This window comes from Chaetodon trifascialis, chromosome 2 (assembly GCF_039877785.1).
Source record: "Chaetodon trifascialis isolate fChaTrf1 chromosome 2, fChaTrf1.hap1, whole genome shotgun sequence".
NCBI lineage: Eukaryota > Metazoa > Chordata > Actinopteri > Chaetodontiformes > Chaetodontidae > Chaetodon > Chaetodon trifascialis.
The window spans coordinates 13,207,766-13,234,058 of record NC_092057.1 but is presented as its reverse complement, the minus strand read 5'-3'; the positions used below and the strand labels follow the sequence as shown (position 1 = coordinate 13,234,058).

General features: G+C 42.6%; 4 protein-coding genes across 14 annotated transcripts in view; 3 read left to right on the top strand and 1 right to left on the bottom strand.

Moving 5' to 3' along the window:
* The window catches only part of rbm47 (RNA binding motif protein 47), a 33,268-nt gene extending 24,466 nt beyond the window's left edge, over positions 1–8,802 (top strand). For 5 of the 10 annotated variants that reach the window (XM_070971314.1, XM_070971311.1, XM_070971317.1 and 2 more), the window contains 6 exons: positions 611–1,469; positions 1,595–1,922; positions 2,390–2,413; positions 2,920–3,129; positions 4,957–5,150; positions 5,499–8,802. In XM_070971314.1, coding sequence (XP_070827415.1) covers positions 642–1,469; positions 1,595–1,922; positions 2,390–2,413; positions 2,920–3,129; positions 4,957–5,150; positions 5,499–5,750 — 1,836 coding nt within the window. In that variant the 5' untranslated portion in view covers positions 611–641 and the 3' untranslated portion in view covers positions 5,751–8,802. The remainder of the gene's footprint in view (positions 1–610; positions 1,470–1,594; positions 1,923–2,389; positions 2,414–2,919; positions 3,130–4,956; positions 5,151–5,498) is intronic. The other 5 variants (XM_070971325.1, XM_070971343.1, XM_070971334.1 and 2 more) reach the window with 5 other exon arrangements.
* Positions 8,803–11,300: 2,498 nt separating this feature from the next.
* zfp91 (ZFP91 zinc finger protein, atypical E3 ubiquitin ligase) lies at positions 11,301–17,483 on the top strand. Of its 2 annotated transcripts, none has more exons than XM_070983449.1 (12): positions 11,301–12,071; positions 12,385–12,422; positions 12,627–12,743; positions 13,145–13,184; positions 13,645–13,755; positions 13,838–13,930; positions 14,011–14,196; positions 14,329–14,379; positions 14,551–14,629; positions 15,057–15,171; positions 15,264–15,363; positions 15,456–17,483. In XM_070983449.1, exons 1-12 carry the CDS (start codon positions 11,659–11,661, stop codon positions 16,459–16,461), a joined length of 2,349 nt encoding a protein of 782 aa, XP_070839550.1. In that variant the 5' UTR covers positions 11,301–11,658; the 3' UTR covers positions 16,462–17,483. The 2 variants fall into 2 exon arrangements, with proteins under 2 accessions (XP_070839550.1, XP_070839542.1); XM_070983441.1 differs by having other exon boundaries at positions 12,627–12,761; positions 15,456–16,974.
* Positions 16,898–18,974, bottom strand: LOC139345007 (uncharacterized). The gene is made up of 2 exons (XM_070983458.1): positions 18,654–18,974; positions 16,898–18,514 (listed from the first exon to the last, which is right to left on the bottom strand). Exons 1-2 carry the CDS (start codon positions 18,734–18,736, stop codon positions 17,815–17,817), a joined length of 783 nt encoding a protein of 260 aa, XP_070839559.1. The 5' UTR covers positions 18,737–18,974; the 3' UTR covers positions 16,898–17,814.
* Positions 18,975–20,826: 1,852 nt separating this feature from the next.
* On the top strand, positions 20,827–24,289 carry cntf (ciliary neurotrophic factor). The gene is made up of 3 exons (XM_070972075.1): positions 20,827–21,225; positions 23,526–23,840; positions 23,939–24,289. Exons 1-3 carry the CDS (start codon positions 21,106–21,108, stop codon positions 24,110–24,112), a joined length of 609 nt encoding a protein of 202 aa, XP_070828176.1. The 5' UTR covers positions 20,827–21,105; the 3' UTR covers positions 24,113–24,289.
* Positions 24,290–26,293: the final 2,004 nt, after the last annotated feature.

Here is a 26,293-nt window from a genome sequence, read left to right as displayed (position 1 = left end):
AATAGATTTGTGCAAGTGTGTAAGTTGGATTAATGTGCACAGCTTTTTGTCACAATATGGAGTCACCAAGTCATATTTTACACAAAATTCCTTATATAGCTTAACTCCAACTTGTTTAACTTCTGGCACACACACATGCATGCACCCCCATACACGCCCACACCCACACACATACTAAGCATGTGACCAATTCAAACTCAGTGAACCTTGAGCTGGAGGTTTCAGGGTTTACAGCCCTTCATTCTGTCTGATAGGGGTTAGAGGTCAGCAAGGGATCTGAAGAACTCAACAAAACAAGGTTGTAAAACCACTGATAGGGGAAGGTGCTCTGGGTATTTATAGATGTTATATTTTCACTGCTTTGTCCAGGTCACATTATGTCCCTTGGTTAGCTTTTTAGTAATCTTGCATGCGATTGCGCCTATAAATTGATGGTCATTGTCATTGTTTCAACAAGCAGTCCTATTATGGGTTTGCTACTGACAAGCTTCAAATGCTTCTGAGCAGTATCCTCCTTTTTTCTTGTAGTTCCTGTTGTCTCTTGGATAGCAGTTGCAGTTCATACAGTTTAATGTAATTTGACAAACCTGTCTTTCTTTGCCCTCTTCAGGCCTCAGTTCTGATTGGATGGTTTTGTCAGAATGACAGCCGAAGATCCTGCTTCCTCCTCGAACATGAGTAACAACGCTGCCCCCTCTAAACCCGCTGGTGCCTCCCACCACTCTCTTCATGGACAGATCAACATCCCCGAGGGAGTGGCAGGTGCTCCCAACGAGGCTGCACTGGTGGCCCTGATGGAGCGCACTGGCTACAGTATGGTACAGGAAAACGGTCAGCGTAAATATGGCCCTCCCCCTGGTTGGAATGCTCCATCTCCACCCCGTGGATGTGAAATCTTTGTGGGCAAGATCCCGCGGGACGTTTATGAGGATGAGCTGGTCCCAGTGTTTGAGTCTGTAGGACGCATCTATGAGATGCGACTGATGATGGACTTTGATGGGAAGAACCGAGGGTATGCATTTGTGATGTACACAGAGAAACATGAGGCTAAGAGGGCTGTGCGCGAGCTCAACAACTATGAAGTGCGGCCCGGGCGGCTGCTGGGAGTCTGCTCCTCCGTGGACAACTGCCGTCTTTTCATTGGTGGCATCCCCAAGACCAAAAAGCGTGAGGAGATCCTGGAGGAGGTCTCCAAGGTGACAGAAGGGGTACTAGATGTGATAGTTTATGCCAGCGCTGCAGACAAGATGAAGAACCGAGGCTTTGCCTTTGTAGAGTATGAGTCACACCGTGCAGCCGCCATGGCTCGCAGGAAGTTGATGCCTGGACGCATTCAACTTTGGGGCCACCAGATCGCAGTGGACTGGGCTGAGCCGGAGATAGATGTGGATGAAGACGTTATGGAGACAGTGAAGATCCTCTATGTCAGGAATCTAATGATGGAGACCAGCGAGGAGACAATCAGACAGGTGGCTGGATGTTCAGTTGAGAGGTTTCATTATGCATGCTTTTATTGGGTAAAAACATACCTGAGAAGAAGAGGTACAATTAGCCAACCATTCTTAACCAGTCACCCATTTTCTTTGTCAACCAGGTGTTCAGCCAGTGGAATCCTGGATGTGTTGAACGTGTGAAGAAAATCCGTGACTATGCCTTCGTCCACTTTAACTCTCGGGATGATGCAGTCCTGGCCATGGACCACCTCAATGGCACAGAGGTGGAAGGGTCCTGCATCGAGGTTACGCTCGCCAAGCCGGTGGATAAAGAGCAGTACTCACGTCAGAAGGCCTCCAAAGGAGCTTCTGCCACTCCAGAGGCTACTCAGCAGAGCTATGTTTACCAGTGTGATCCCTACACATTGGCCTACTATGGTTATCCCTACAACACGCTCATCGGACCCAACAGGGACTACTTCGTCAAAGGTTAGAATTCATTCTTTCTGTTTTTGTACCAATAATGATCAATTGCAAAAGCCACAGTGTTTCTCTGAAAGCCATCTGTTTTTGTAAATGTTGGTGGCAGCAGAAACTCTTTAGGCCAATGCATTGCTAAACATCTCATAATAACATCAAAAGATGCTAATGTAGGAACAATGACAAACACACCTCATCACACCAGCTATGATTTTTAAATGGCCTTAATGACTAAGATAATAATGATTTAATCTTGATGACAGTGCAATGTAAAAGTTTTCTTTAATTTGATGAGGGTTTGTGGCTTAGAATCACAGACTTGTTGTTAAAAGGCAAAGACAAAACAAGGTGATGGATCAATGAATGCTAATCCCATTACCTTTGATGATTGATTATACTGTATATGGTCTTTGGGTGGTGGCAGGAAAATCTATTTGACTTTCAACAATCATTGTGTTTTGGTTTTCTCTCCAAAGGATCCCCAATGATACAGAACAATGGTAATCTCTCACATCCTTATTCCTACTTATTCCTTCAATGAACAATGAGCTTTCTTGCCATGTGACAAACTATACATTTTCTAACACCATACTTTTCTTGCTGTACTGTCACCTCCCATTTCACGCTGGGTTATTGCAGAGATCCCAACATTGCTGACAACATTTCGGAATACCATTTCACAGTGCCGTGAACTTGCATAGCTGCATCTAATTTAAGAGTCAGAATAGTCCTCAGGAAAAAGGGCAGACTGGATTCAAAGAACCCCCAAAACCCTACGCAATATCCAATAGCAACTGCACGTCATGGACAGATTGCCTGAAATTAGAGCTAAATGACCCTTTTTTGCTACCTGAGTCCTGATATCTTGAGAGGACCTTTAAAAGAAGTTCTGAACCCATCATAAAATCTTGCCTTAGATTTTGCCCCACACAACTTTCAGTTCTCCCTGCTGCCCAGATGCTAAACCACAACCCCTGTCATCATATTACTTTAATTGTATTTTAAGCAGGTACTGTGCGAGGTCGTGGTCGTGCTGCTGCAGGTAACCGTACCCCTGGACCACGGGGGTCATACCTGGGGGGTTACTCTGCTGGTCGTGGCATCTACAGCCGCTACCACGAGGGCAAGACCAAGCAGCCTGAAAAGCCCTATGAGCTGATGCCCAGTCTGGAGCTCGCTGCCTCTGTCAACCCCGTTGGCATCAAACCTGGCACAAGTCAGTGAGATAGATATATCCATCCATATCCTTGCCCATCTCGAAAGCCTTTATCAAACCTTCCAGCTCATAATTCTCTGTCTCTCTCTCCTTTGTGGTTTGAGGAATGCTTTATAAATCAAGACTATGGTTGTTGCTGGATGGTCAGGTGCAAAAGGACTTCCTTTCTATTTAAAGTAAAGAGAAATGGTGCGATATTTGTGTCCTTTCTAACATGACCAGAAAGTAACTGCTGTCATACCTTCCTAAGTCTTTCTTTTGTCCTCCAGAAATTTGTCTTACCGGGTGCTCAGACCAAAAACAGCACTGTTTTGGCACTCCAAGTGCAGTGGTTTCATTAAACTGAATGAGGAAACCATGTTTTTTCACACACTGCTGTTTTCTTCTGAACAAGGCCATAGTAAAATGGGGACTGGAGCTTCCACACTCTGCTTTTACACATGCATTCAACTCCAAAGGTGGCTGACAGTATCTTGTCTTTTTCTTTTAGTGAGGGCAGGAATGACATGGATGTATAACAAATATCTAAACATATATGTCACAAAAAGATTTGCCTTTTCTATTCACAATATGAAGTTATTAGATGTCAACTCAATGAGTTGTATTCTGTAGCTTTGTTAGCAATACAAACATTTTGGTCCAGAACAGAATTGAAATGCAACACTAAAAGCACAAAGTAGCACAAAGATTATTTATCTCATCTTTTGATTAAGTCCAATCTATTATAATCATTTAAAGAATAATACCAGTGTTATGTAGAGTTGAGGCCCATCTGCTGATGTGTACCTTTAGTCTACATGAACACAATCGTCATGATTTTGCGTGCTGTATGTAATTGGATTTTTAGGACATTTACTCTCTTTTTGTTCTGATTTGTAAATATGTAAATTGTCTATTGTGTAGGACACAGACTGAAATAGCTGACAGTAAAGATGTAAAGTGGAGTTTAAAGGATTATTTCCTGTTGCATAATTCCATTTCTTTCTGTGTTCCTTGTTTCCTTACAGTAAGCAAAAGGAAGTGCAATCATATTGATACAAACTGCTAACTCAAATTAGGACATAAAACAGAAACTATGGCAGTTTATGTGAGTGGATCATCTAGATTATACTTGTGTTTTTACACAGCACAAAAATGAAATGTCGACACATCAGTGATAGAAATGCAAAATAAAAAAACACACTGGTATTATTCTTTAATCCTGAATTACTAAACGCAAAAGTTACTAAACCTACCAGATTACTATTTCAACATGAATTGAATATGTAACAATTTGTCATTGTAAGTGATGTAATATACTCGCTGACCCTAGGACTGTTTTCTAAAGTGGACTTTCTTGATGCTTCTTCTGGAATGATTTGACCCCAATCTTTGGGGTCTCAGTCTTAGTCCCGGTCTGTGTGGAATCACAGGATCGCCACCGGATTGAAAAGACTTTTGTCCATCTGAAACAATGGCTGACGTTGTGTTCGCTCTGTGTGTGTGTATGTGTTGGAGCATTGAGGTTAATCCACAGTTGAGCGCCATCATAATCCGAATCACACCCCATCGCCAACTTGTGTAATTTCTTATTTTTTCCCTTCTTACCCAAATTGTTTCCCTCAACCTTTCCATCTTATTTATCCCTCACTGCTTTAGCATCCATCACCCCTTTCATAGATTACCTTCACATATGTGTCTGTTTTTGTTTGAGCATGTGCATGTATGTGCTTGCCTCCTTCCTGTACTGTGAATGCAAACATATTAACCATCTCTTGCTACGCTCTGTCGACTGCAGTGTTTCGCTCTATTATCCGAGCTCTCATTCTTGTGTCTCTTTATGTGCAGTGGCATTGCCGACTCTGGGTGGGCAGTACCCAGTGTTCAGTGCGGCTCCTGCTGCCAAGCTCATGGAGGAGGGAAAGGTGCACACGGTGGAGCACCTTATCAACCCTCTGGCCATGCAACACCCTGAACACACCACCGCTACTGCTGCTGCTGCCACTGTCCTACCTGCAGTCTCCACCCCTCCACCTTTTCAGGTGTGCATTATGACAGACACATGAAAATGTTTGATTCATACTGATAAAGATGTAAAATGTCCATCTCATGTTGTGTTCAAGTGTTGATATCATTGGCTAGAAAGAGAGCGATTTCTCTTTACATTACTAGGTATTTCTAGATTTATAAAATAACTTATATTATTATTATATTAAGCCTGGGTGATTCATGGTCTACAGTTTTTAGATTACATGACACATATTACATATTTATACTGTGGGATTGAATGCATTCATTCAGAAATGTACTAAATGTACACTAAGTTGGCTTTAGGCATCATCTTACTCACTGTACTGTTTTCTTCCATCACTTCTTCCTGCATTTCTCAGGGCCGTCCAATCACCCCCGTTTATGCCATGGCCCACAACGTACAGCGCATCCCAGCAGCTGGTGGTCTGTATGGAGCTGGATACGTCCCCATCACAAACTACGCTGCCAACACAGCAGCTCTGGCCGCTCTGCAGAAGAATGCAACGGTGGCGGCTGCAGCATACGGTGGATACACAGGCTATGCGGTCCCGCAGGCCTTCCCCGCCACAGCCTTCCAGCTGCCCATCCACGATGTCTACCAGACATATTGATTGTGAGGGTCAGACCGCGTGAAACAGCAACAAAGTTTCCCTGCCTGTGACTGAACAACCGCCGCAGCGTGCAGTCTGTCCCATCATACAGAAGCATCACTTGAAATTGTGAACGTTCAAAAGCTCTAAAGGAATGTCGTTTGAAGAAATATTTAGAAAGCAGACAGTGAAACAGTAACAACCTGATATCTCATATCTGTCCGACCAACTGGCCTGAGCATATCCTGGATCCACTTTAGGCAGCATCACTGTAAAGTATGACACACATAGAGGAGAGACTGAGGAAACCTACCTGTGTGACAATCACCTCCCCCCTCCCCAAACAACAAGCATTACTCACAGTCTCGATAACAACAGTCACAACTCCCACCTCTCTGTCTTTCCCTCTCTGTGTCTCTGACAGAAACACTGAAGGTACATTAAAGTATTTATGAAGAGAAGATTCATATTTAAAGTTTATTCTCTGTGGGTTTCTCTCATTATTGGGGTGGCAGCAAAGACAGACCATTATAGCACGTATTTTCAGAAAGAAAAGTCAATTGGAAGAAAGTAAAAGTACAACAGGAACTACTGACAAGAGAGGATACCACAGTATACAACTGCTTTTGGATATACAAATGTTTTTTTTTTCTTCATTAATATATATAGTATTCTAGCCAATTCTACGTGCCGTAGGTGATGCTGTCCGTCCATGGTGGATAATTGTGTATGCTTCAGACATGCTTGTGTGGTACTTTCTGGTTTATTTAGGTTTATTTGTGTTTTTAGTTGTTTTAAATGAAGGTTCTGAGTGTTGTGTTCATTTGCCTATAATTAGTTTGCTTTTTTTCTCCCATTTTCACTTTTGGAAACATATACTGCATTGGGGTTTGTTTGAAGAAATTTTGTCAGCTGAATAATATTATTTTGACAGATTCCTTGGTGAACAAATATTAGAGAAAGAAAACTGGAAAGCCTTTTCAATGATGGCCAACTTGGTTTATCTATAAACCTGATAGGCAGCAACGTCATGTACACAGAGATGTTTCTTATCCTCAGAAACTGCGTTGACAGGGGACTAAGACTGAACAGATGTTAGTTTTTTTGTTTCTCATTTATATATATTTCTGTATTATTGTTTTTTTTAATTGTTTGACTTTTGAAAGGTGAACAAATATGGACAGAAATGAGAGACAGTTTTCTATATAGACTGGAGCACTCTTGTCACTTACAGAGCTCCTGCATTTCTATCCAAACACGCCACAAACACTCCAGTCACATGCTATTGGAAAGACTGTGCCTGACTACAGTGCCTTACATCTGCATAAAGTGTATGTGCTACCATTCACTTGTCATTGTGCCTTTCATAGCAAAGGAAAGCCCCATGTGGTTGGCACAAAGAGGGAAGACTCACATGGAAACTGGGGTTTTCTTCCCTCATATTTCCAATGAACCAATTTAGTGGTATTACTGTATTGTGGTGAGACGTAGGCTTCAGTCTCTGCAGCCAGATGCGACAGCGCGACCTCTCTGCTGTAGTCTCTTCTCTGAATGCTCCTGCGTTAACACTCCGTATATATATATCTGTCTCCTCTTTATTTCTCGTCCTCCAAACTGTGCTTGACCGAGGTGCACTTAAAACCTATTTATAAAAGGCAAGAGATTGCGACTTTAAGATGAAGAGATATTAAATGCCGAGTATGAATTCATATGTGAACTGGGCGAGTTTCAATGTCTGTGTGTGTGACAGAGTTTGTCCTCGTGGATAAAGCATTAAACATAAAGTAACCCTGATGAATGTTTCGTAGGCACTTTTTAAACTCTGCAGTGTGTTGAAAACAAGTGTAATATTGGACTGGGGATAAGTGGAGCAATACCTCACGCTGAAATATACAAGTAGCCATGCATGTATGTACCACAACACGCAAACATGCACACAAACAACGGATGCAAGCAGCTGCCCATCATGAAGTCACACTCCACAACAGCCATCTTTGTGCACAAGCACGCAATTTGTATGCTGGCTTGTATTTTTGAACCAGTTCTAGTAGCTTTTTCTTGTTTGTTTTTTTTAATTATTGTTATTATTATTCTTCACTGTGTTTTCAGATTTTTTTTTTTCTTTTTTACTGCATTTTACCCAGAAAACATAAGGAGTTTGACTGTGTGGATGGCCTGGATTTTGAGCTTGTTAATGAGAAGGTTATGGTGCAAGAAGCTAAATGAAAAGATTGATTATCCACAGCAAATAAGGCATATTTGTCAAAGTCTCATCTCACTCCATCGCCTACATTTGGCTTCTGCTTTTATTATTTTCTTGTATGGTGACAATAAGTCAGGATATATTTAATATATGCATTACATGTGTTGTGTATGAAGTAAGAAGAAAAGGTATAATATATTCTAAAACATGTTTCTCTTCTTTATTTACACCTTGTTTAGGGATAAAAAGTCAGAGTAACAAAAGTAGAAAAAAAAGTTGTTTTTTTTTTTGCCAAAGTGTCCAATAGTTTTTAAAATTCAAGGTTATTGTGTTTTTGTTATGTGTAATATTCTGTTTGCTATTTTGAACTGGATTTAGTGTTATGAGTGGGAAGGCCTTCTGGTTTGGCTTTCGTTTTGTCAGTTTCAACAGCAAAGACTAAAACTGGTCCGCTGTGCGTGCTACAACCCATTGGCACTGTGCTGCTGGTGTTGCAACTGCATGTTGGTTTTGGTTAATCTGTTAAAGGTCTAACGATGATTTAATAGCCGTCCACACTTCATGTGTTAGATGGCAAAAAAAAAAACGTCTGGCCCTGTCTCCCACTCAAAACACCCGCTTTATTTCTATTGCCTGCATTTCAGCCACACTACAGCAGTGGGATGAACTCCTCCTGCTCCTCGTGTCAGTGGTGTGGAGCTCCATATGCCTACTTTAACATAGGTGTTACCATTTAAACTCTTTCTAGTGTGTGCCTTATTGCCAAAATGTGCCCTTTGCTATACCTTTGTAGAACTATACAGACTGTTTTCTATCTGAAGGTTTGTTTAAAAAAAAAAAAAAAAAAAGATTGTTCAGTCTTGTTATATTTATAGTGATAAAGTAGATAAATAAAGCATTTTCAAAAGGATGCAGTGCTGTCATTCATTTTGTTTGTCTGCATATTAAACACACTGACACTGTCTAAACCACTTCAGCCAGACTTAGTTTTAGATTAAACCCCTTAACTGTAGAAAGTACAAAAAGGGTCCGAAGCTTCTTTAAAGGTCCAGAGGCAGAGGACTTTGAGTCTGACCTCTGTGAATGCAAACCCATCGCTGACCTCATATGTCAGCTACGATTAAGCAATGTGTCATGGTGCAGAGAGGAGAGAGAGCAGTGTTTGAAGGATGTTTCATAAACTTCTCTGTGGTGGGTCAACTTTACTCCAGAAACATGTTGTACCCCAGCGAGGAACTCAGCGAGGCTTTTAAGAACATAAGTAGCCTTCATCATGCGGGACAGTGTGTACAGGAGGAGGGCAGTCACAGGTACACAGAGTTTTTTGGACAGTGTCACCCATCAGCCAGCAGTCTAACCATTAAAATGTGATGACAGGTTACAGAATAAATATCCAGCTCGACTAGTGACATCTGTGCCAATGATGAAGACCACTGGTGCAAAGTAACTAAGTATATTTACTCGACATAAGTATAATTATGAGGTTCCTTTACTTTACTTGAATATTTTCATTTTATGCTACTTTATACTTCACTATATTCCAGAGGGAAATATTGTACTTATATTGCCACTACACTTATTTGACAGCTAGTTACTACTGACTTTACAGATTCAATAATACAAAAGAAACTGCTACAACTACAGCTGCTTTTATTTATATTTAATTATTATGTTATTAAAGTATTATTATTAATAATTTCAGTGTGGAAATTCACAAACTACCCTGCAGTACATAAAGTATTTCAAAACCAACCAAGCTGCAGTTGCAGTATTTAAGTGGTGTACACATTAATTCACCAACAATTGCAAAACAATAATATAATATTGATTATTTTTGGGCCATTCCTCATAATGAGAACCTCTGTTTTTGACACTTTTGTATATTTTGAAGCTAATATTTTTTGTAATTTGAATGCATGACTTCTACTTGTAATGGAGTATTTTCTGCTCTGTGGTGCTGCCACTTTTACTGTGCAGAGGCATTCCATCAATGACTGGGACTTATTTTTAATAATGGTGTCTGTAGGATAGATACCAAGAAACTGATCATTCCTCAAGTTAGATAATGTTCATGAACACATGTGTGCAGAGATCAACCTCTTAACTTGTAGAATACACACAAAAATGTGCCATTCATGATTGTGTTGTTTTAACATGCATGGGATTAAGTGATAATCAAAGAATAGAAGAAAACTTAATATGCAGATCACTCAGTGGTAATAAAAATATATTCAGAAGTAGTATACTTCAGAAATCATGACACGTGGTCCCGCTACCTACCTTATCTGCTTTTAATAATAGAAAGAACCAGTATGCTGGCCCTGGTATTCAGTGCAATCAGATCAAAACCTTCTTCTGTGCTTTTGCCCTCTCTGTTAATCTTTCATGGTGGTTTGTGAATCCTTACAGCTCTGTGTTCATGATCAGCATATGTTTAACAAACCTCTACAGACTCTGCCAAACCAGAAGCGAGAGTGATTCATCTCATAACAATACTATCTGCGACATACTTCCTTAATAAACCCATCAACACCACACCTACTTTATCACACTGACTGAGGGCATAAGGATTTTAAACCAAGTTAAAGACAATTCATGCTGCCAGAGATGAGTTATACATTTAAGACAATATTGCCATCTGGTGGTAAATGGTACCCATCGGAGCAGCCTGCAGTAGAGCTGCACAGCTCCAACCAGGCAGTGCAGGCTTTGCGCTGGCAGCCATGTTAGCTACACAGCCACCAGTTCACAATATTGTAGGAAACAAACCACATTTAATCTTTGGTAAGTTAGAATATGAATTCAACACATGCAAGGAGAAGATATTCCCATGCAGTATGAATGTTGTAAAAATATTGTAATTTATGCATGTATTTAGTGCAGAACACAAAAATACTGCAGGCCAGGGAATAAAATATACTGAAAACCACCTGATTTTAAGTGTGCCAGACAAAGTATTCTGCATGTATGGAGACATTTTGACATAATCACATTAAAATTGTATTATTTAAACCTATTGTTGTTTATTGTGCTATAGAGATTAAACTCCGTTGCTAATCATACGCAGGACTGTACATTCTTATTTCTTATCCTAAAGTGATAAAAGCCCAACAACAACAAAAAAGAAAGAAATATCCATAAAACAAAGTCGGAGCGGCGGTCATCTAACTTAAAACTACAGTTCCCATGATGCCGCGGCACTCATTCGTGCGCGCTGTGCCTTTGCGCGGCTGCTGCCGTTTTTGCAGATCTATAAACAATGCAGCTAGGCCGACTCCATCTGCACAAAGGCACAGAGGGAAATCCAGATTATGTTTGTAGCTGCTGAAATGTGTTGCCGCTCTTGAACGTAACCTCAGTTTCTATTTGGCTTAAAGGAGACGCAACAAAGCGCACAAAATGGTTGCGCTCCAGGCCCGGGCGAATAAGTAGGTTTACTATAGCTTTAAGAAGGCGAAAATAGTGTCTGCTTCTTTAAAATGATATCGGTTTATTGCTGAATAGATAATTAAGAAAAGTTTTACATTTCTAATCAATAAATATATGTATTTAATTTGCGACGAACCCAACGCAATCACAGAAAATGTCCCACTGTTGGATAAAGGCCGCTTGCAATCAAAACGTCTTTTAACCAGATGCAGCCTGTTTTTCCTCAAATTGCGAGTAAACCTGCCTGAGCTGAAGCGGAATTTGGGGCAACTGTTTAGCTGAAGTGTCCTCACGGTGATGGAACGGACCGGTGACCGAACCGGAGATGTAAATAAAGGCGAAGCGCCGGCGGAGGACAAGGCCGCGGAGCAGACCCCGACCACCAGTACGACCGTCACACCGCGGAGGGGGCTCAGAGAGCGGGGGGCGGGCCGCCCGAGGTCCGGTGTCTCCGCTTCATTAACGGACGTTAACGGGGCAGCGTCGAGCCCGCAGAGCTCAGGACGGGTTTTAAGAGACAGGTCGACGAGGGCAGTACCGGCCTGGCTGAAGGACACCAAGAGCGACGACGACGAGGACGAACTGAGCACGGACACCGGTGCGACCAAGCGGAGGAAAGTTTCCAACTCGAGGCGGAAGAAAAATTTGGAATCAGCGGGTTCGGCTGAGGCTGGAGGGGGGGTCGCAGGTGACAGCCTTCAAGGCACAGAGTGAGTTTTTAATTCCCAGCACACAGACAGCGGCATTTGTTCACGACGTGCCTGTCAGACTTTTAACTTGTGTGTTTATGTCAGTGGGGTCAGTTCCTGCAAAAAGCACGCCTTCAGCATAGCTCGTCCCCTTTCTACAGCTCTGCTCGGGGAGGGTGGAGTAAAACTTACCTGGCTTCTCAAATTATCATAATCTTACTCAGTGCTACAACTTTTAAATGCATTGTTCTATTAGATGTATGGTGGATAATGGCATGACTCCCTGTGGGTTAAAAAAAAGTCAGGTCTCAGTGTTTTTGTCTCCTCTCTGCAGCTCAGAGGACCCCAAGAAACCTGACACAGATGCACAAGGTAATTAGAGGGATGTTGAGCGGGGGAAACTCTTTGAAATGCCTCTGACTAAGCCTGCATTTAAATTAAATCCTATTGCATACATATGCAAGTGGATTAATGTGTACATGTCAAACATAGTGAGCTTGCATGTGTGGTTAAGTCTTAACTGCACTTCATAGCTCACAGTGTATTTGATGGCATGCTTCTGCTCCTTCACTCCAGCTCTTCCCTCCAGACGCCCCCCAGCCCAGGCTCGTGCCAAGCCCCCATCTGGCAGGGCTGTCCGCGGCTCTGCCAAGCCTGTGTGTAAAACCGAACCTGGAATGGAGAATCCAGCTGGTGAGCAACCTGTTGACAGTGAGTTACAATGGTTCAGCATGTGGACTTTTAATTCACGCAGAGACGCTGAAGCCTCATGCTCGTGACAGTTTTATTTTTTTTAGGATATATTTATTTATATTTATTCTGAAAACCCTCAGTGACATCTTAGTTAAATTGATATGGGAAGGTGGTAATTTTCAGTGTAACTAATGGGATCAGCACTGCCTGTTAAGTCCCTTCTAGTCCAGTAACTCACTGAGAGAGAGTGCATTAGACTGCAGTGAGGTGTTTTGTGTTTCATGGCTTTTACATTTTTCAGGATTTTTACACAAATTTGCGCATATATCTAAAATTGAAGCTTCTGGTGGGTAAGAGTGCTTTTGTGGTGAAACTGGTGAATTTCTCTTTTTGTCATGCAGCAGTGGAAGGAGAATTAAACATTAAAGAGAAGTATGAAATGTGAGTATATTTTCGGCCCTTTGGGTAAAGCGTGATATGAACTTTGCAAGCGTCAAAGCATAAATTAAACAGTCGCTTTAAAACATTCTTTCCTTTCAGTATCCAACCATGCTGATAGTTTCACTTTTCTTAACTATTTAATTGGGAAAGTTTGCTTAATTGTGATTTGGGTGACCTGACTGTTTAAAGGTGTGATTATGGGGGATCAGGAAGGTTTGTAGTTACTTGGTGTGACTCTGGGCTTATACAGTATCATTTTAAAATGAACAATCATTCCTGTATTAGCTTTAACAGTAGAGAGGATGCATAACATTGTTATATATCAAACATACTGCAGATCTTATGATGATATCAAGGCCCCACTAAGCCCGTGGCTTTTAAAGTTCAGTATCTCACTTGTATAAAGTGTAAAGCTTGGTGCTGTGTTTCAGTGACATGTCTCACACTCATGCTGTCTCAGTAAAAAGAAGGAGAAGGAAAGCGAGGATGTTGCTGAGCCAGTCTTGGATGATGAAGACCCTCCTTTTCAGGATGACCCACAGGACAGCAACTACCAGCCGCAGAGTCAGAGGTCCGCATCTCAAGTGCGCTTATTTGACCCCACGCAGAAGATGGGGAATTTAGCATCAAGTGATTTGTTGCTTTGCTTTCAGTGACATAGAGGAGGAAGAGGGCCTCAGCACTGATGAAGATGTTCCTTTCAGAGATGACCTAAATGACCAGAGCTACGACCCAAAGGCTGAGAGGTGTGTGTTTGTTTGTGTCTGACATGATTGGACATAGGCACCATATTTTGTTGTTTAGTAACTGGATATTTCTTTTTTAGGGATGTCCCTAAACCAAAGCGCAGAGCTCCTCCGAGACAGAAGGAGAAGAAAGAGAAAGAGAAGGCACCTAAAAAAGAAAAGGAGGTTGCTGAGATAAAGGTTGAAGGTTCGGACAACTTGGAGAGTGTGGACGAGGAAGTGAAGCTAGAGGAAGAGACGGTGGAGGACCCAGATGGACCCAGGAAGTAAGCACAGGTTTAAATTGCTCATATGTCTAGTGAGCAAGAGTTGTGTTTTTCTTGAAGTTAAGCTGTGGATGTGAAATACTACGCATTTATTTTGTTTTTCATTGCAATATTCTTTTGTCTGTCTGTTAGGAGAGGTCGGCGGAAAAAAGATGACAAAACGCCGCGGCTGCCAAAGAGACGGTGAAGTTGATATCTGTTCTCGGGCATCTTAATCTTTAAGATGAAATCTAATTTCATCCAGAAATTACATGATGAGCGACAAATTTGGATACGTGGGATATTAAGGAGGTCCATTTAATGTGTGGTTTGAATAGTGTGACAGTGACAGTGACATGTGCTTCGCCCACACAGGAAGAAGCCTCCAGTGCAGTATGTGCGCTGTGAAATGGAGGGATGTGGGACGGTCCTGGCCCATCCTCGCTACCTACAGGTCTGTCTCAGCAAAATAGTCCAGGGTGGCATCCTGAAATTGCTTGATTAAATTTCTGTAATTACTAATTGATTAATTGCTTCAATGCTAAAAGGGGTCCAAGTCTATTTCCTGGTGAAGTGTTTTTGGGAAGTCAACTTGGATCCAAGGTGTTTGGTATCTGCACCATTCTGAAAGGAATAATGGCGTCTGCGTAACATGTTCAGACGCTCCCAATAAATTGCATGTTTAATTTACTGATAGTTTGATCACACATTCGTTTGTCAAGGCTGGTAACTTGCGAAGGCGAGAAACAACTCTTCACACATACAGCAGGTCCACACAAAACCTCAGTAGATTTAAATGGAAAGTGACAGTTTTCACTTTTCCAGCCCTTCCATCCAAATGCTGATATACTGATCTGCATTTTCTTTTTCTTGCTCACCAGCACCATATAAAGTATCAGCACTTGCTCAAGAAGAAGTACGTTTGTCCTCACCCGTCTTGTGGGAGGCTGTTCCGCCTCCAGAAGCAGCTGCTGCGTCATGCAAAGCATCACACAGGTACGTTGATCTGTCTGTGACCGTTTCCTGTTGTAATTTTTGATGAACGTATATGGAGAACGCATCTGTATTTGAGTGTTTTGCAATTCAAGACCAGAGGGACTACATCTGCGAGTTCTGTGCTCGTGCCTTCAAGAGCTCCCACAACCTGGCTGTGCACCGCATGATTCACACGGGAGAGAAGCCCCTACAGTCAGTACTTTGAACCAATACTCTTGTTTTTGACATTTGTTTATTCTCCAGTTTGATTACTTAATGCGTTGTCTTTCAATTTTTCTCCCGAGGTGTGAAATCTGTGGCTTTACGTGTCGTCAGAAGGCGTCTCTCAACTGGCACATGAAGAAGCACGATGCTGATGCCACTTATCAGTTCTCCTGCTCCATATGTGGCAAGAAGTTTGAGAAGAAGGACTGTGTGGTGGCCCATAAGGCCAAGAGTCACCCTGAGGTGCTAATCGCTGAGGCGTTGGCAGCCAATGCTGGCGCCCTCATCACAACCCCTGCCTCCCTGCTGGAGCTGCCAGGACACCCCATGCAGGCAGACGTCACCGGCCTGGACGTGAGCCAAATAGGGCAGGAGGGGCAGGCGGACCAGATGAGCCAGGAAGGGCAAGTTGGCCAGCAAGTGGCTCAGGTGTCCCAGATGGGTCATGTGGCCCAACAAGTGAGTCACCAGGTGGTTTTACTGGGACAAGACCAGAGCCTCCATACCATGCAGGTGCCAGTCACGATCGCCCTGTCCCCCATTGACCCCCCTTCCCCGGCTGACAACCAGCAGCAGACTCACCTCCAGCTCCAGATGCCCGTCCAGTTTGTGCAGGCCGCTCAGCAGCCACAGCAGCCCCAAATCCAACAACTGACCCTCCATTCTAGCTCCATGGTGACCCAGCATCAACCCCAGCTCCAGCCTCTTCAGTCGTACTCCTCCCAGCCGCAGAACCAGGGCCAGACGCAAATCCTCCAAATGACCTTCCAGCCGGTCAGCCAGTCCCAGACCCACATTCAGCAGATCCCCATTCTTGCGACTTCACAGCAGCTTCAGACCCTGCACACAGCCGCCCCGAGCCCCCCTCTCCTCTCCCCATCCCATCCACAGTCCCAGGATCCAGCCTCGACCAACGGGGACAGCTTTATTCTGGACAATCCTGTGCTCTCGTCTTCCTCTCAGTCAGTCAGCTCCCTTCAGCAGACAGAGGTTGTGGGGGAGGACGGGGTGGTCTGGGAGCAGACGGGACAAGCGGAAGCTCTGACGGACAGCACTGAGAGACATGTGCAGCAGGCCCTCATGTAAAACAAGGATCATGCACAAAAATCAGAAGATAGAGGCAGATCATGTATCAGTGACCTGATATACTGTATTGCTATGTTTAAGGTAAATGTAGGATCACCAATATATTATGTACTGTTCACTCATAGTCATATTTGGTAGCTTTTTAGAATATCTGTATCAGGGAAAGATCTGTCTGTGTCTGTATGTGTAAGTTGTTGCCTTTGTACATAACAGTCTTGTAAACTTTACTAGCCTTTTATGTGAGTGTGTGTGTTGATGCTGAGGTTATGTTGCAAAGCTGTTGCTATTATGCAATAATATAGCAAACCTCTTAGTAATATACAGCACATCAAATGTCTAGTGTGTGGCATCAAGGTTCCTACTGGAATGAATCAACTATTTATATTATGAATTAACACAAAACACATTAGAAAGCTGTAAACGGACCCCAGTAGGTGTGGGGAATAGGCAGCTATTTTTTCCATTTATTGTCCAGATCTACTGTAAAGCCTTTATTTGACAAGGTTAAAAGTTATAACAGAAAACAATCTAATCTCACAAAGAGAAACATTTCAAAACCTACAAAGACACAGGCCAAAAAGATGTTTCACAGGCCTGAAAAAAGCCACAAAATGGGCATATTTTAGCAGTGTTGGCAGTGTCATTTGACCTTTTTCAATGACATCTGTGCAGCTGTGCAAATGTTTAAGCTTGGCTGTTGGTAGACCTTGAAGGAACAATAACCCGTGTTATGTTTGTACTTCTCATAAAAAGTCCTCTGTCACTCTAGGCAGCCCAAATGTGACTTTAGACATTGTAAACCACATACAAACACATAAAATAACAGTACAGCACACTCACTGAATTAGTCAAACTCAAATTTGTCTATAACCTTTTGAAGTGTAATGTCATTTAATAAGCAAAGCTACATAGAAACCTTGGAATATATGTCAATACTAAAGCTGCACCGCTCTGATTTAGGATGTGGTAGAGAAAACACAAAAACTGTTCATTTATATGATGTAAATAAATGTCTTAACATTTATATGAAGTGTATTCACTGGCAGTTTGAGAACACAATTTTGGGGGAAAAACCCACATAACCACACACATTTCTCTTAACTGGGACCACTATAGCTGCTGTCCACTTGTCAAAATGTCCTTGAGCAAGAGCCAGAAATCGCTCTTGTGTGTTTATAGGGACTAAAACGGCAAGTCGCTTTTGACAAAAGCATCTGTCGGATGTAACTGTGCCTGAATCATTAATTGATCCTGTAATAGACAGTCCACAATTTCTACAACACAGGGAGAAGGCATCTCATCCCACTACTATTGCTTAATGACAGCACCGTGCATCAGCTGATAAACTATCCATCAGGACATATTGATCCGCTCTCTGTCCTTTTGCATGGCGTACTGCTTCATAGCTCGTTTAGGAGGAATTAAGGTGTTACTCAGTCCAACCTTCCTCTTCTTCACTTGCTGCCCTCCCGACTCTTCCTCCTTTATCTCCTTCTGGAGGTTCTGGGATCCTCCACAACACGAGCCACCTACATGTGACTCAACTTGATCTGAATCTGGCATTTCGTCACTCACAGGTGGATGACAGGAGGTGGGAGTGACAGGGGTCTGGAGGTCACTGTCATGAGCGAACTTGCATTTAATCCCAAACCTGCACCTTCCGTCTTTCCTGTATGACACACACATCCTTTTACCTCCTATTTGAGAGGGTTTGGCCTGCATTGTGAGGGGGACGTGTTTCTGCAAGGCGCTGAGCTTCTGGTCTGCCTGAGCCTTGAAAGGGTTGGCAAACACACTGCTGTCAGAGGAGGTGTTTAGAGAAGGAGGGGGTAGCTTATTGGGGGCGGGGGAGCCCAGGCGAGGAGCAGGCAGGCAGGCTGCAGAAGATGCTGGTGTTTGGAGATATGGTGGTGGTGGTGATGAAGAGTGCTCTGGGTCCTCTTCCTCTGGTTCTGGTTCACTGTCAGAGTCACTGGAAGCTGAACCAGCCTCCAGCAAGAAGTTGCGTGTCCTTTTGACAGCTGAAGCCTGATCACCAGTTTCCTTAACAGAACTTGAAGGTAGAAAAGATGCAGAGAGAGACGCAGACTAGGAGTTACACGAAGGATAGACGTTGACAGCCAATGTAAGCTAGTTCAATATTATTTAGAGCTATATGTTTTGTGATAGATGTTTTTTAAATGAGTATTTACCCAACTCCGCCGTTGTTTACATCCTCTACATCTCCATCGCTGTCAGAGTCCGAGGACACTCCGTAGCCAACGAGGGAGTTCATGCTTCTGAAATCAGCTGAAGCTAAGCTAGCTAGCTGGCTAACTTGGTCTCAGAATTGAAGCGCACTACTACTACTGCTCCTGTATAACTAGAGTCGTATCGTTAACAGTTACGTTTATGACAAGAATATAGAGTTAAAATATTTAATTATTCCCATCTCCTTTAGAAAAGACAGTTCCAGGTTTGCCCCAACGTTAGCTGCTGTCATTTAGCCCCTGCTCAGTGTTTATGTTGTATTTGCCTGCACTGACACCCGCAGGACAGGCATGGTATTACACCCTTAATTCCTGAATCCTCAAACCAGATGAAGTGATTTATGAAACTGAAGGACATGCAACGGAAATTCAGCATTCAGCATTTTCATGCAACGTGATGTAATACATTGCCAATAGAGTTGTTTTTTTGTCATTATACATTGTTAGTTTAACACATGACGAATTTAAACGTTATTATCAGTATTTGTTTAAATACTGAAATCATTTTTATCTCTTTAATTGTAAGATTTTTTGTAATGCATTGTGGAATATGTTTTTGGTCGTGTTTGTGCATTTTTTTAATAACTTCTTTTTCCTTTCTTATATTACAAAAATAAGTGGTGAGCAGTCCTTGACATTGACATTTTACTTGGTGAGTGGCTTTATTGTAATTGTTGGATACTGTGTCAGTGTTTACAGAGTTACATAATGAAAGATGCAACATTATCTCTGCCACCACATCAGTCTTTAAAATAGGATTATTAAAATACTTCATTATAACTTAATGTTTTTTCTTGTTTTTTTCTTTTCTTTTTTTTTTTTCTTTGTGTGTGTTTGGTTATTTTTCGTCCCCAGGATGCCTTGTAGGTTTTTCGCTGTTCTAAATAAGTGCTGTCACTTTGTGGAGTTCATAGACTCTGTAAACTACACATTGGTTAGAATATGTTTAATGACAAATTCAACATTCTGGACACTTGTCCAGAGAGGCATGTTTGGCCAACATTCGTAGCAGCTGAACTCCATATGTGTGTGTCTCTGAGAGCGTTCTGTCATCATTCATGCTGGCTCACTAACATGGCTTCCTGGCAGTCTAAATGGAACAAACCATCATTCATGTCTTTGGTTACACCTGTTGCTTTTCTGCTACGACAAGTGAAAATGTCTCCCGTGAGAGGGTCCAAGATTTGAGGTTATTTATACTTTATTCCAAATTAAAAGCCATTGTAGACTTCTCGTTTCTGTACTGTATTGTCCTGACATTACAGAGTCATTTTGATGGAGAGAATACTCAATACTACTACTTAATAATTACTTAATACTACTTATACTACACCATAATAATCCTTAATTGGTACTTGCAGTTTGTTTAAAGTATGGTATGGTGCAGTATGGTTTTATGGTGTAGCAAAACCACATTTTACACACACACACACACACACACACACACACACACACACACACACACACACACACACACACACACACACACACACACACACACACACACACTTAATGTAGGCATTGGTAATAATGGACCAATAATATCATATTGACAGGATCCAGGATATATGATTGATACTGTAATATTCTTACTATATGACTTTTACTTAAAATCTATCTATCTATCTATCTATCTATCTATCTATCTATCTATCTATCTATCTATCTATCTATCTATCTATCTATCTATCTATCTATCTATCTATCTATCTATCTAAAGCTAATTTAAACTTCTTAAGGAGGTCATGTATTTCTGGGAATTTAATATCTAACAATTACATCTTATTAACTGATCATAGAAAGTAGCATAAAACCGAAATATAGGACGACTCGAGTAAAGTATAAGTACCTCAAAAAAGTAGCCTACAGTAGGATACTTCAGTATAAACCTTACAGTTTATCCCTTTGCTGTGATGTTTGTGTAACAGACTGAAATAGTCCAGGCAGCATCCTATTAAATTTAGACTTCTTCGCCTTTGTCACTACCAGTAAATCAGATAAGCTCCTCATGAATAAGTGACCGAGGCCCTCCCTCCTCCCCTCCGTGACTCTCCGCCCCCGCTCGTCCCGTTAAATTCCTCCAGCCTGGCATCAGGTTCCCGGGGGAAAGGGCGGAGAGTTGGCCGCAAACTCTGTAACATAAGCAAGTGAGCAGACGGGGCTTGATCAAACTGGGAAACTCGTTTTACCGAAACCTTGGAGACGAGAAGCGCTCAGGCTGTAATTAACGCAGCCCCAGCTGATTTTCCGCAAAGGGGAGCGGAAGGGCAGGCTGAAGTGAGCCGTGAGCAGCGGCGCTGTCGGGATGGGGCAGGCGCACACGGGCGTATATTAGGGGCCGACCTGTCGCTCTCCTGCTCCCAGTGTCTTCCCGTCAGACGTAGCTGGACGTCTAATGGCAGCCAGGCGGACCAGGCGTTTGACCGGCCCGGATGTGAGCAGGACCACCGCGGCCCGGGCTGCTGCTGTAGCCGAGCAGCTGCACCATGAGTGCTCCATCTTACTGGAACTTTACGTGAGTAGAGGAAATTATTGTTTCCACTGGTTACAACCTGCCTGTAGATCACACTATGAGTCCAGAAGTGAATACTTCAGGAAAAAAAGTGTGTGTGTGCGTGTGTGTGTGCGCGCGCGCGCGTGCTTGTGTGGGTAAAGGAGAATGAGAAATAGGCCAAGGTTAAATGGAAAATTAATAGATTTTCTGTGAGTGTGTCATGCGTGTCCTCTGTGCACATGTCTGTAACTTTGTGGGTGTATGCAAGTCTCTCTCTCTGTGTGTGTGTGTGTGTGTGTGTGTGTGTGTGTGTGTGTGCTTGAAATAAGTACATGGACAAAGCGTGTGCGTGAGAGAGAACAAGAAAGAACGATGAAAGGGATGCGTGCAAAAGCAAGATAAGAGGGAGGGTGTGTGTGCGTGTGTGTGCGTGTGTGTGCGTGTGTGTGTGTGTGTGTGTGTGTGTGTGTGTGTGTGTGTGTGTGTGTGTGAAAGAGAAAGAAATTATGTCTAGGACAGCAGGGGGTAAGAATGCAGAATGGAGGGGGTGAACTCGGTTGGAATGACAGAGGTGGGCGGTTTTTCTGGCACAAACTCATCAGAGCCTGGGCACGAAGCCTTCATCTCTTTTCCACAAGCCAGCGTCTCTTTGCCTATAGGTGTGAGAGCTACCAGTTATTAAAACTTCTTGGTTTCCTGCCAGTTCCTTGCCTCATCCTTCCTTTCATGTGTCTCGCCAAGAGCAAGGGAGCGGCCTGGCGTATAACTTCATCCACTCTGCTCCCAGGATTTGACCCTTCCTTCCTCTATCCTTCTTCAATATTCATCTCTCTGACACAGTTTTGTATGCAGCGTTATCACTGACTCTCTGTGCATAGTTGTCTTTTTGGAAATATTGCTGCAGCTGCTAAAACTTCAGCACCACACACATACCAGTGATTGCACCACGGAGTGATTAGATATGTCATAGCCTGTCATACTGAATTTTATGTGCATTTATGCCCCTTGTGTATTCTCTCCTTGCCTGGAGGAATTGCCTCTTAAATCCAATGCAGATTGAACATTTTGTCAGCCACAGTATTATTTTTTCCAGGTGGGATGTCCCTTGCCTATTCATTGGGTGGGAAAACACTCATTTACAACATCGGTTTGATACCTCTTAAATCAAACCTTGCATGTTATCATGATTCACAATGATCCATGAGAGTATTGTCTGTGGCTACAGTATCTCTTCCCTGGGTATCCATAACTGCCTGAATCAGACCTCCTTTGCAGTCTGAGCAGTAAACATAAATTCACCCACTGACTCTCAGAGCATACAGGCCATATTAGGCCACTCTGTCACACTGCTATGAACTTACATGTAGGCTTCAACATTAACGCCTCAGAAAAATGTCACAAGGACGCCTCTGGGATTCACAGCTCACTCAGGTACTAAAGCTGACGCCAGCTACGATCATGCCTGTGAAGTGACCTGTCGACATAATGTACAAAGGTGCTATCTTCGTTATGTGTTGTTTATCACAGGTACATTTCCAGTATTGATTTTATATGAAAGTTGAAAAAATAGTTCGACATTTTGGGAAACAGGCTTATTTGTTTTCTTGCTGAGAGTAGCAGCTTAATTAGCCTAGCTTAGCATAGGGGCTGGAAACAGGGGGACAAAGCTAGCCTGGCTCTGTCCTGAGGTAACAAAATCTGCCTATTAGCACCTTCAACCAACCAATTTCAATCAACAACATCACATCCACCCATCAATCTTCACCTTTTAGCGACACAGCCTGTCTGAGGTGATGTTGGGATACGGTCGAAGCAGGAAAGTCAACAGGAAAGTTCTGTCATATCACTGCATATTGATTCACTGCATGGTGTTATATACGTTGCACCTACAGAACTCTTTTTTTTTCCGTGCCTCTGTGCTGCTTTTTGTGTTATTTTAACCGCCTCGTTTTAACCTTTCAGATGTTGACTTAATAAATCCTTACTGGAATCGGGCTGAACACAAATTCGTCCTCACAGGAACATCTTTTCCCCCTGCTGTGTTTATGCACTGAAGCAATGTGAGTGAGCCCAAACAAATTCCTGTCACATGAGGACAAAATCTCTTGCTCCATGGACGATGATCTTCAATATTGCGCCAAATTGCTGTCAAAAGTGACGTCAGAGTGTTTAGTTCTTGATAGAAAGCATTTCTCAATCTTCCACAGATGAACTTCGCTTTCCAACTCCTCCTCGTCTTCCTTTCCCTGAGGAAGGCCGTGTCAAATCTCACTTCTGTTCTCAGTTTTAACCCTCTTTGTTTTCTCTCTTTCCTCCTCAAGAGAAAGAAGGAGAGCTTCACTGCAGATGTTTCAGTGGCGGACGGTCGTCTGGTGTCCGTCCCTCCTCCTTCCGCCCAGCTGGACACCAGGGACAAGCTGTGGCGTCTCCACTCTGCTCTGCTTCAGTGCCGCAGCTTGCTGGAGAGAGCCATCGCCAAGGAGGAAGAGGAGCTGGGCAATGGGAATAAGGCCGAGTACGAGACCCAGAGGAAGATGGTGAAGGACAGACTGTCGCTTCTCTTAATCAACACTGGAGAACTCCTCAAAGCTGTTGATGGCACGACGGTCCTGACTCCCAGCATGGAAGGATTGGAGGTAGGTGCTGATGTCAACAGAGGTGTCATGATGTCGGTGAAAAGTGCTGGTTAGAAATTAAGGCAGAGCTTGGTCATCTCTCCCCTTCTCAATGACAGTTAGACGGCCCGACTGTCCTGTTTGAGCTGAAAGTTTGGGTTTACCGGATCTTCAAAGAAGTGGACTACTGGACCAAGACGGCCATCACCACCCTGCAAGCCCTGCCCTCGGTGACAGCGAAGGAGCGAGTGAGGACCACGCGAGTCAGGAGCACAAGAAGCGCTCGGAGATGAGAGAAGTGCGTATGTGGGTGAAAAGGAATAATGAGAGAGAAAAGTTAAGAGAGACAGAGGTGGCTGAAGGGATCAAAGGGATGAGGAAATGAAGCCGAGTGTTCAGATGGGGGCCAAAAACCTGACATATAGGGAGAGAAAAAGAAGGAGAAGAGTGAAAATAGCCAGCTGAGAGAGAGAAAGACAGATCCCTACTGACACACTAAGATGAGTGGGTTGGGTTATTCTTAGAGTATGAAGCCCCCTTTATATGAACAGAGGCCTGAGACAGAGAGGGAACAAGAGACAATGACCATGCTCATGAGCACTAACAGCATTTGTTGGAACAAGTTTAAGTATGACAGAGTCGAAAACAACTTCATATTTATTGTTGATGAAATCCAACAATGCATCTAACATTACATTTGCAGTTAAGATACTTTCTTTCTTTCTTTGGCATTGAGGAAACAGCTCAAAGTGGAATTTATTTTTTTTGTCAAACTAACATCAAACTCACGTTCGTGGTGTTCCCCGTGCATGCACTCTTTTGATACCGCTTTAGTTATTATTTAAGATATACTGCCAGGATCCACTGCAGCTGATGGAGGGAACAGTCAGCGAGGGGCACATTCAGATGAAAATGAGGCCATTTGAATTCATGCCATCACCACACTGTCGCTCTGATTTGAGTAGTTTTGAATAGTGTGGCTACAAATCATTCCACATAAATTATTATCTGGGGGATGTTCAGAGGGAGAAAAAAAAAAATCTGTGTAACAGCACCCTCTAGTGTTTTCATGGTGCTATTACATGGATATATTCCCTCTCCTGGTTTTCCTCCGTAATGCTTATGTCAAATTACTCTGTGTTCTCACAGGTTGTTTATGTAGTTTATATCGTTACTTTAGTATTATTGATTTAATTTATTATCATAAATCATGTAAAACCATGTCACAGGGTTTAAGAAGTATAAGGCAACATCAATAGTCATCAATAATAAGTCATCACCAACTGATGAGCATGCAAACAGGCACATAGGCAGAGAGCGTAGTGGATCAATACAATGTAAATAGGAGAAGTCTGTAAACTTCAGGGATGAAAGAAAATGTTCCTGAAAAGTTTGCTTTCATTTGTTTGTGAAACTGATTTTAACTGTTTTAAGTGACAGAAAACTGCATTTTTACTTCAGTTCACATAGTGAAAGTGAAATGTGACAAAAGTCACTACGTTTATTAATAAGGTTTTAAAAGATTTTTATAATTTATTTATTTTTTTTATCACCGTGTCAGGCTTAACAGCCCAGCAAATGAGAGAAGAACCATGCTCTACATCATAATGGTCAATATTAACAACAGTTTTAAGACACATATACCATTTTGACTGGGTTGAATTCACTCAGCTAAAAATGAGGATGTGTGTCTGTCAAATGATCTGTTATCTCTCCATTGGTCTGTGCAAAATATAGTGGATAATGATCAGTTAACTTGGAGTCTGCTGGTTAATTTGTGATCGCGTGAGAGAAAATGACTCAAAAACGTGGAGCTCTGTTGGTCTAAACTGGGCTGTGTTACTAATTATATTAGCATCAGCCACAGAGTCAGATTGTCTTTAATGATGCATGAAGCTTCGGGGTAAGAAAAAGAGACGATACTGTAAATGGGATTGAATCCTACATATGGAAGTCTTTCGTGAAGAACCAGTAAGATCCACGATAACGTGGAGCACAGAGCAGAAAGGGGAACATTGGAAGAAAATGTGTTTCAAGAGGTTTCAGAAGAAAAAGCAAGAAAACTTCTGCAGTGTTGCAGATCAAGGGGATCATTTGGTCATTTCATAGTTTAATTTGTCATTATTAGTCCATGTAGTAATCTCCTTTATACAATCACGTGTTCACAAAGTGGTTAACCTCGCTCCATCCTTGCTTGTGAATGACTCACCCTACGTTTACACGTAGCAGGGTATTTTGGAAAACGGATATTTTGGCCCCTCCGTTTTCAAAAATAACATCGTGCACACAACATCGTTTTCAAAAATGTTGTTGTTTACATGAACCCGGATAAACACGCCGTCGAGCGCATCATAACTATGCCAAACCTATGGCCGCGAGTGTAAACACAGGTCGCTCACATGACGTTAAGTATTCAGTCGCATGTTGTGACGTTTCGGAACCTAAAACGCTGTTTAACCCAGTTTACACGCCGA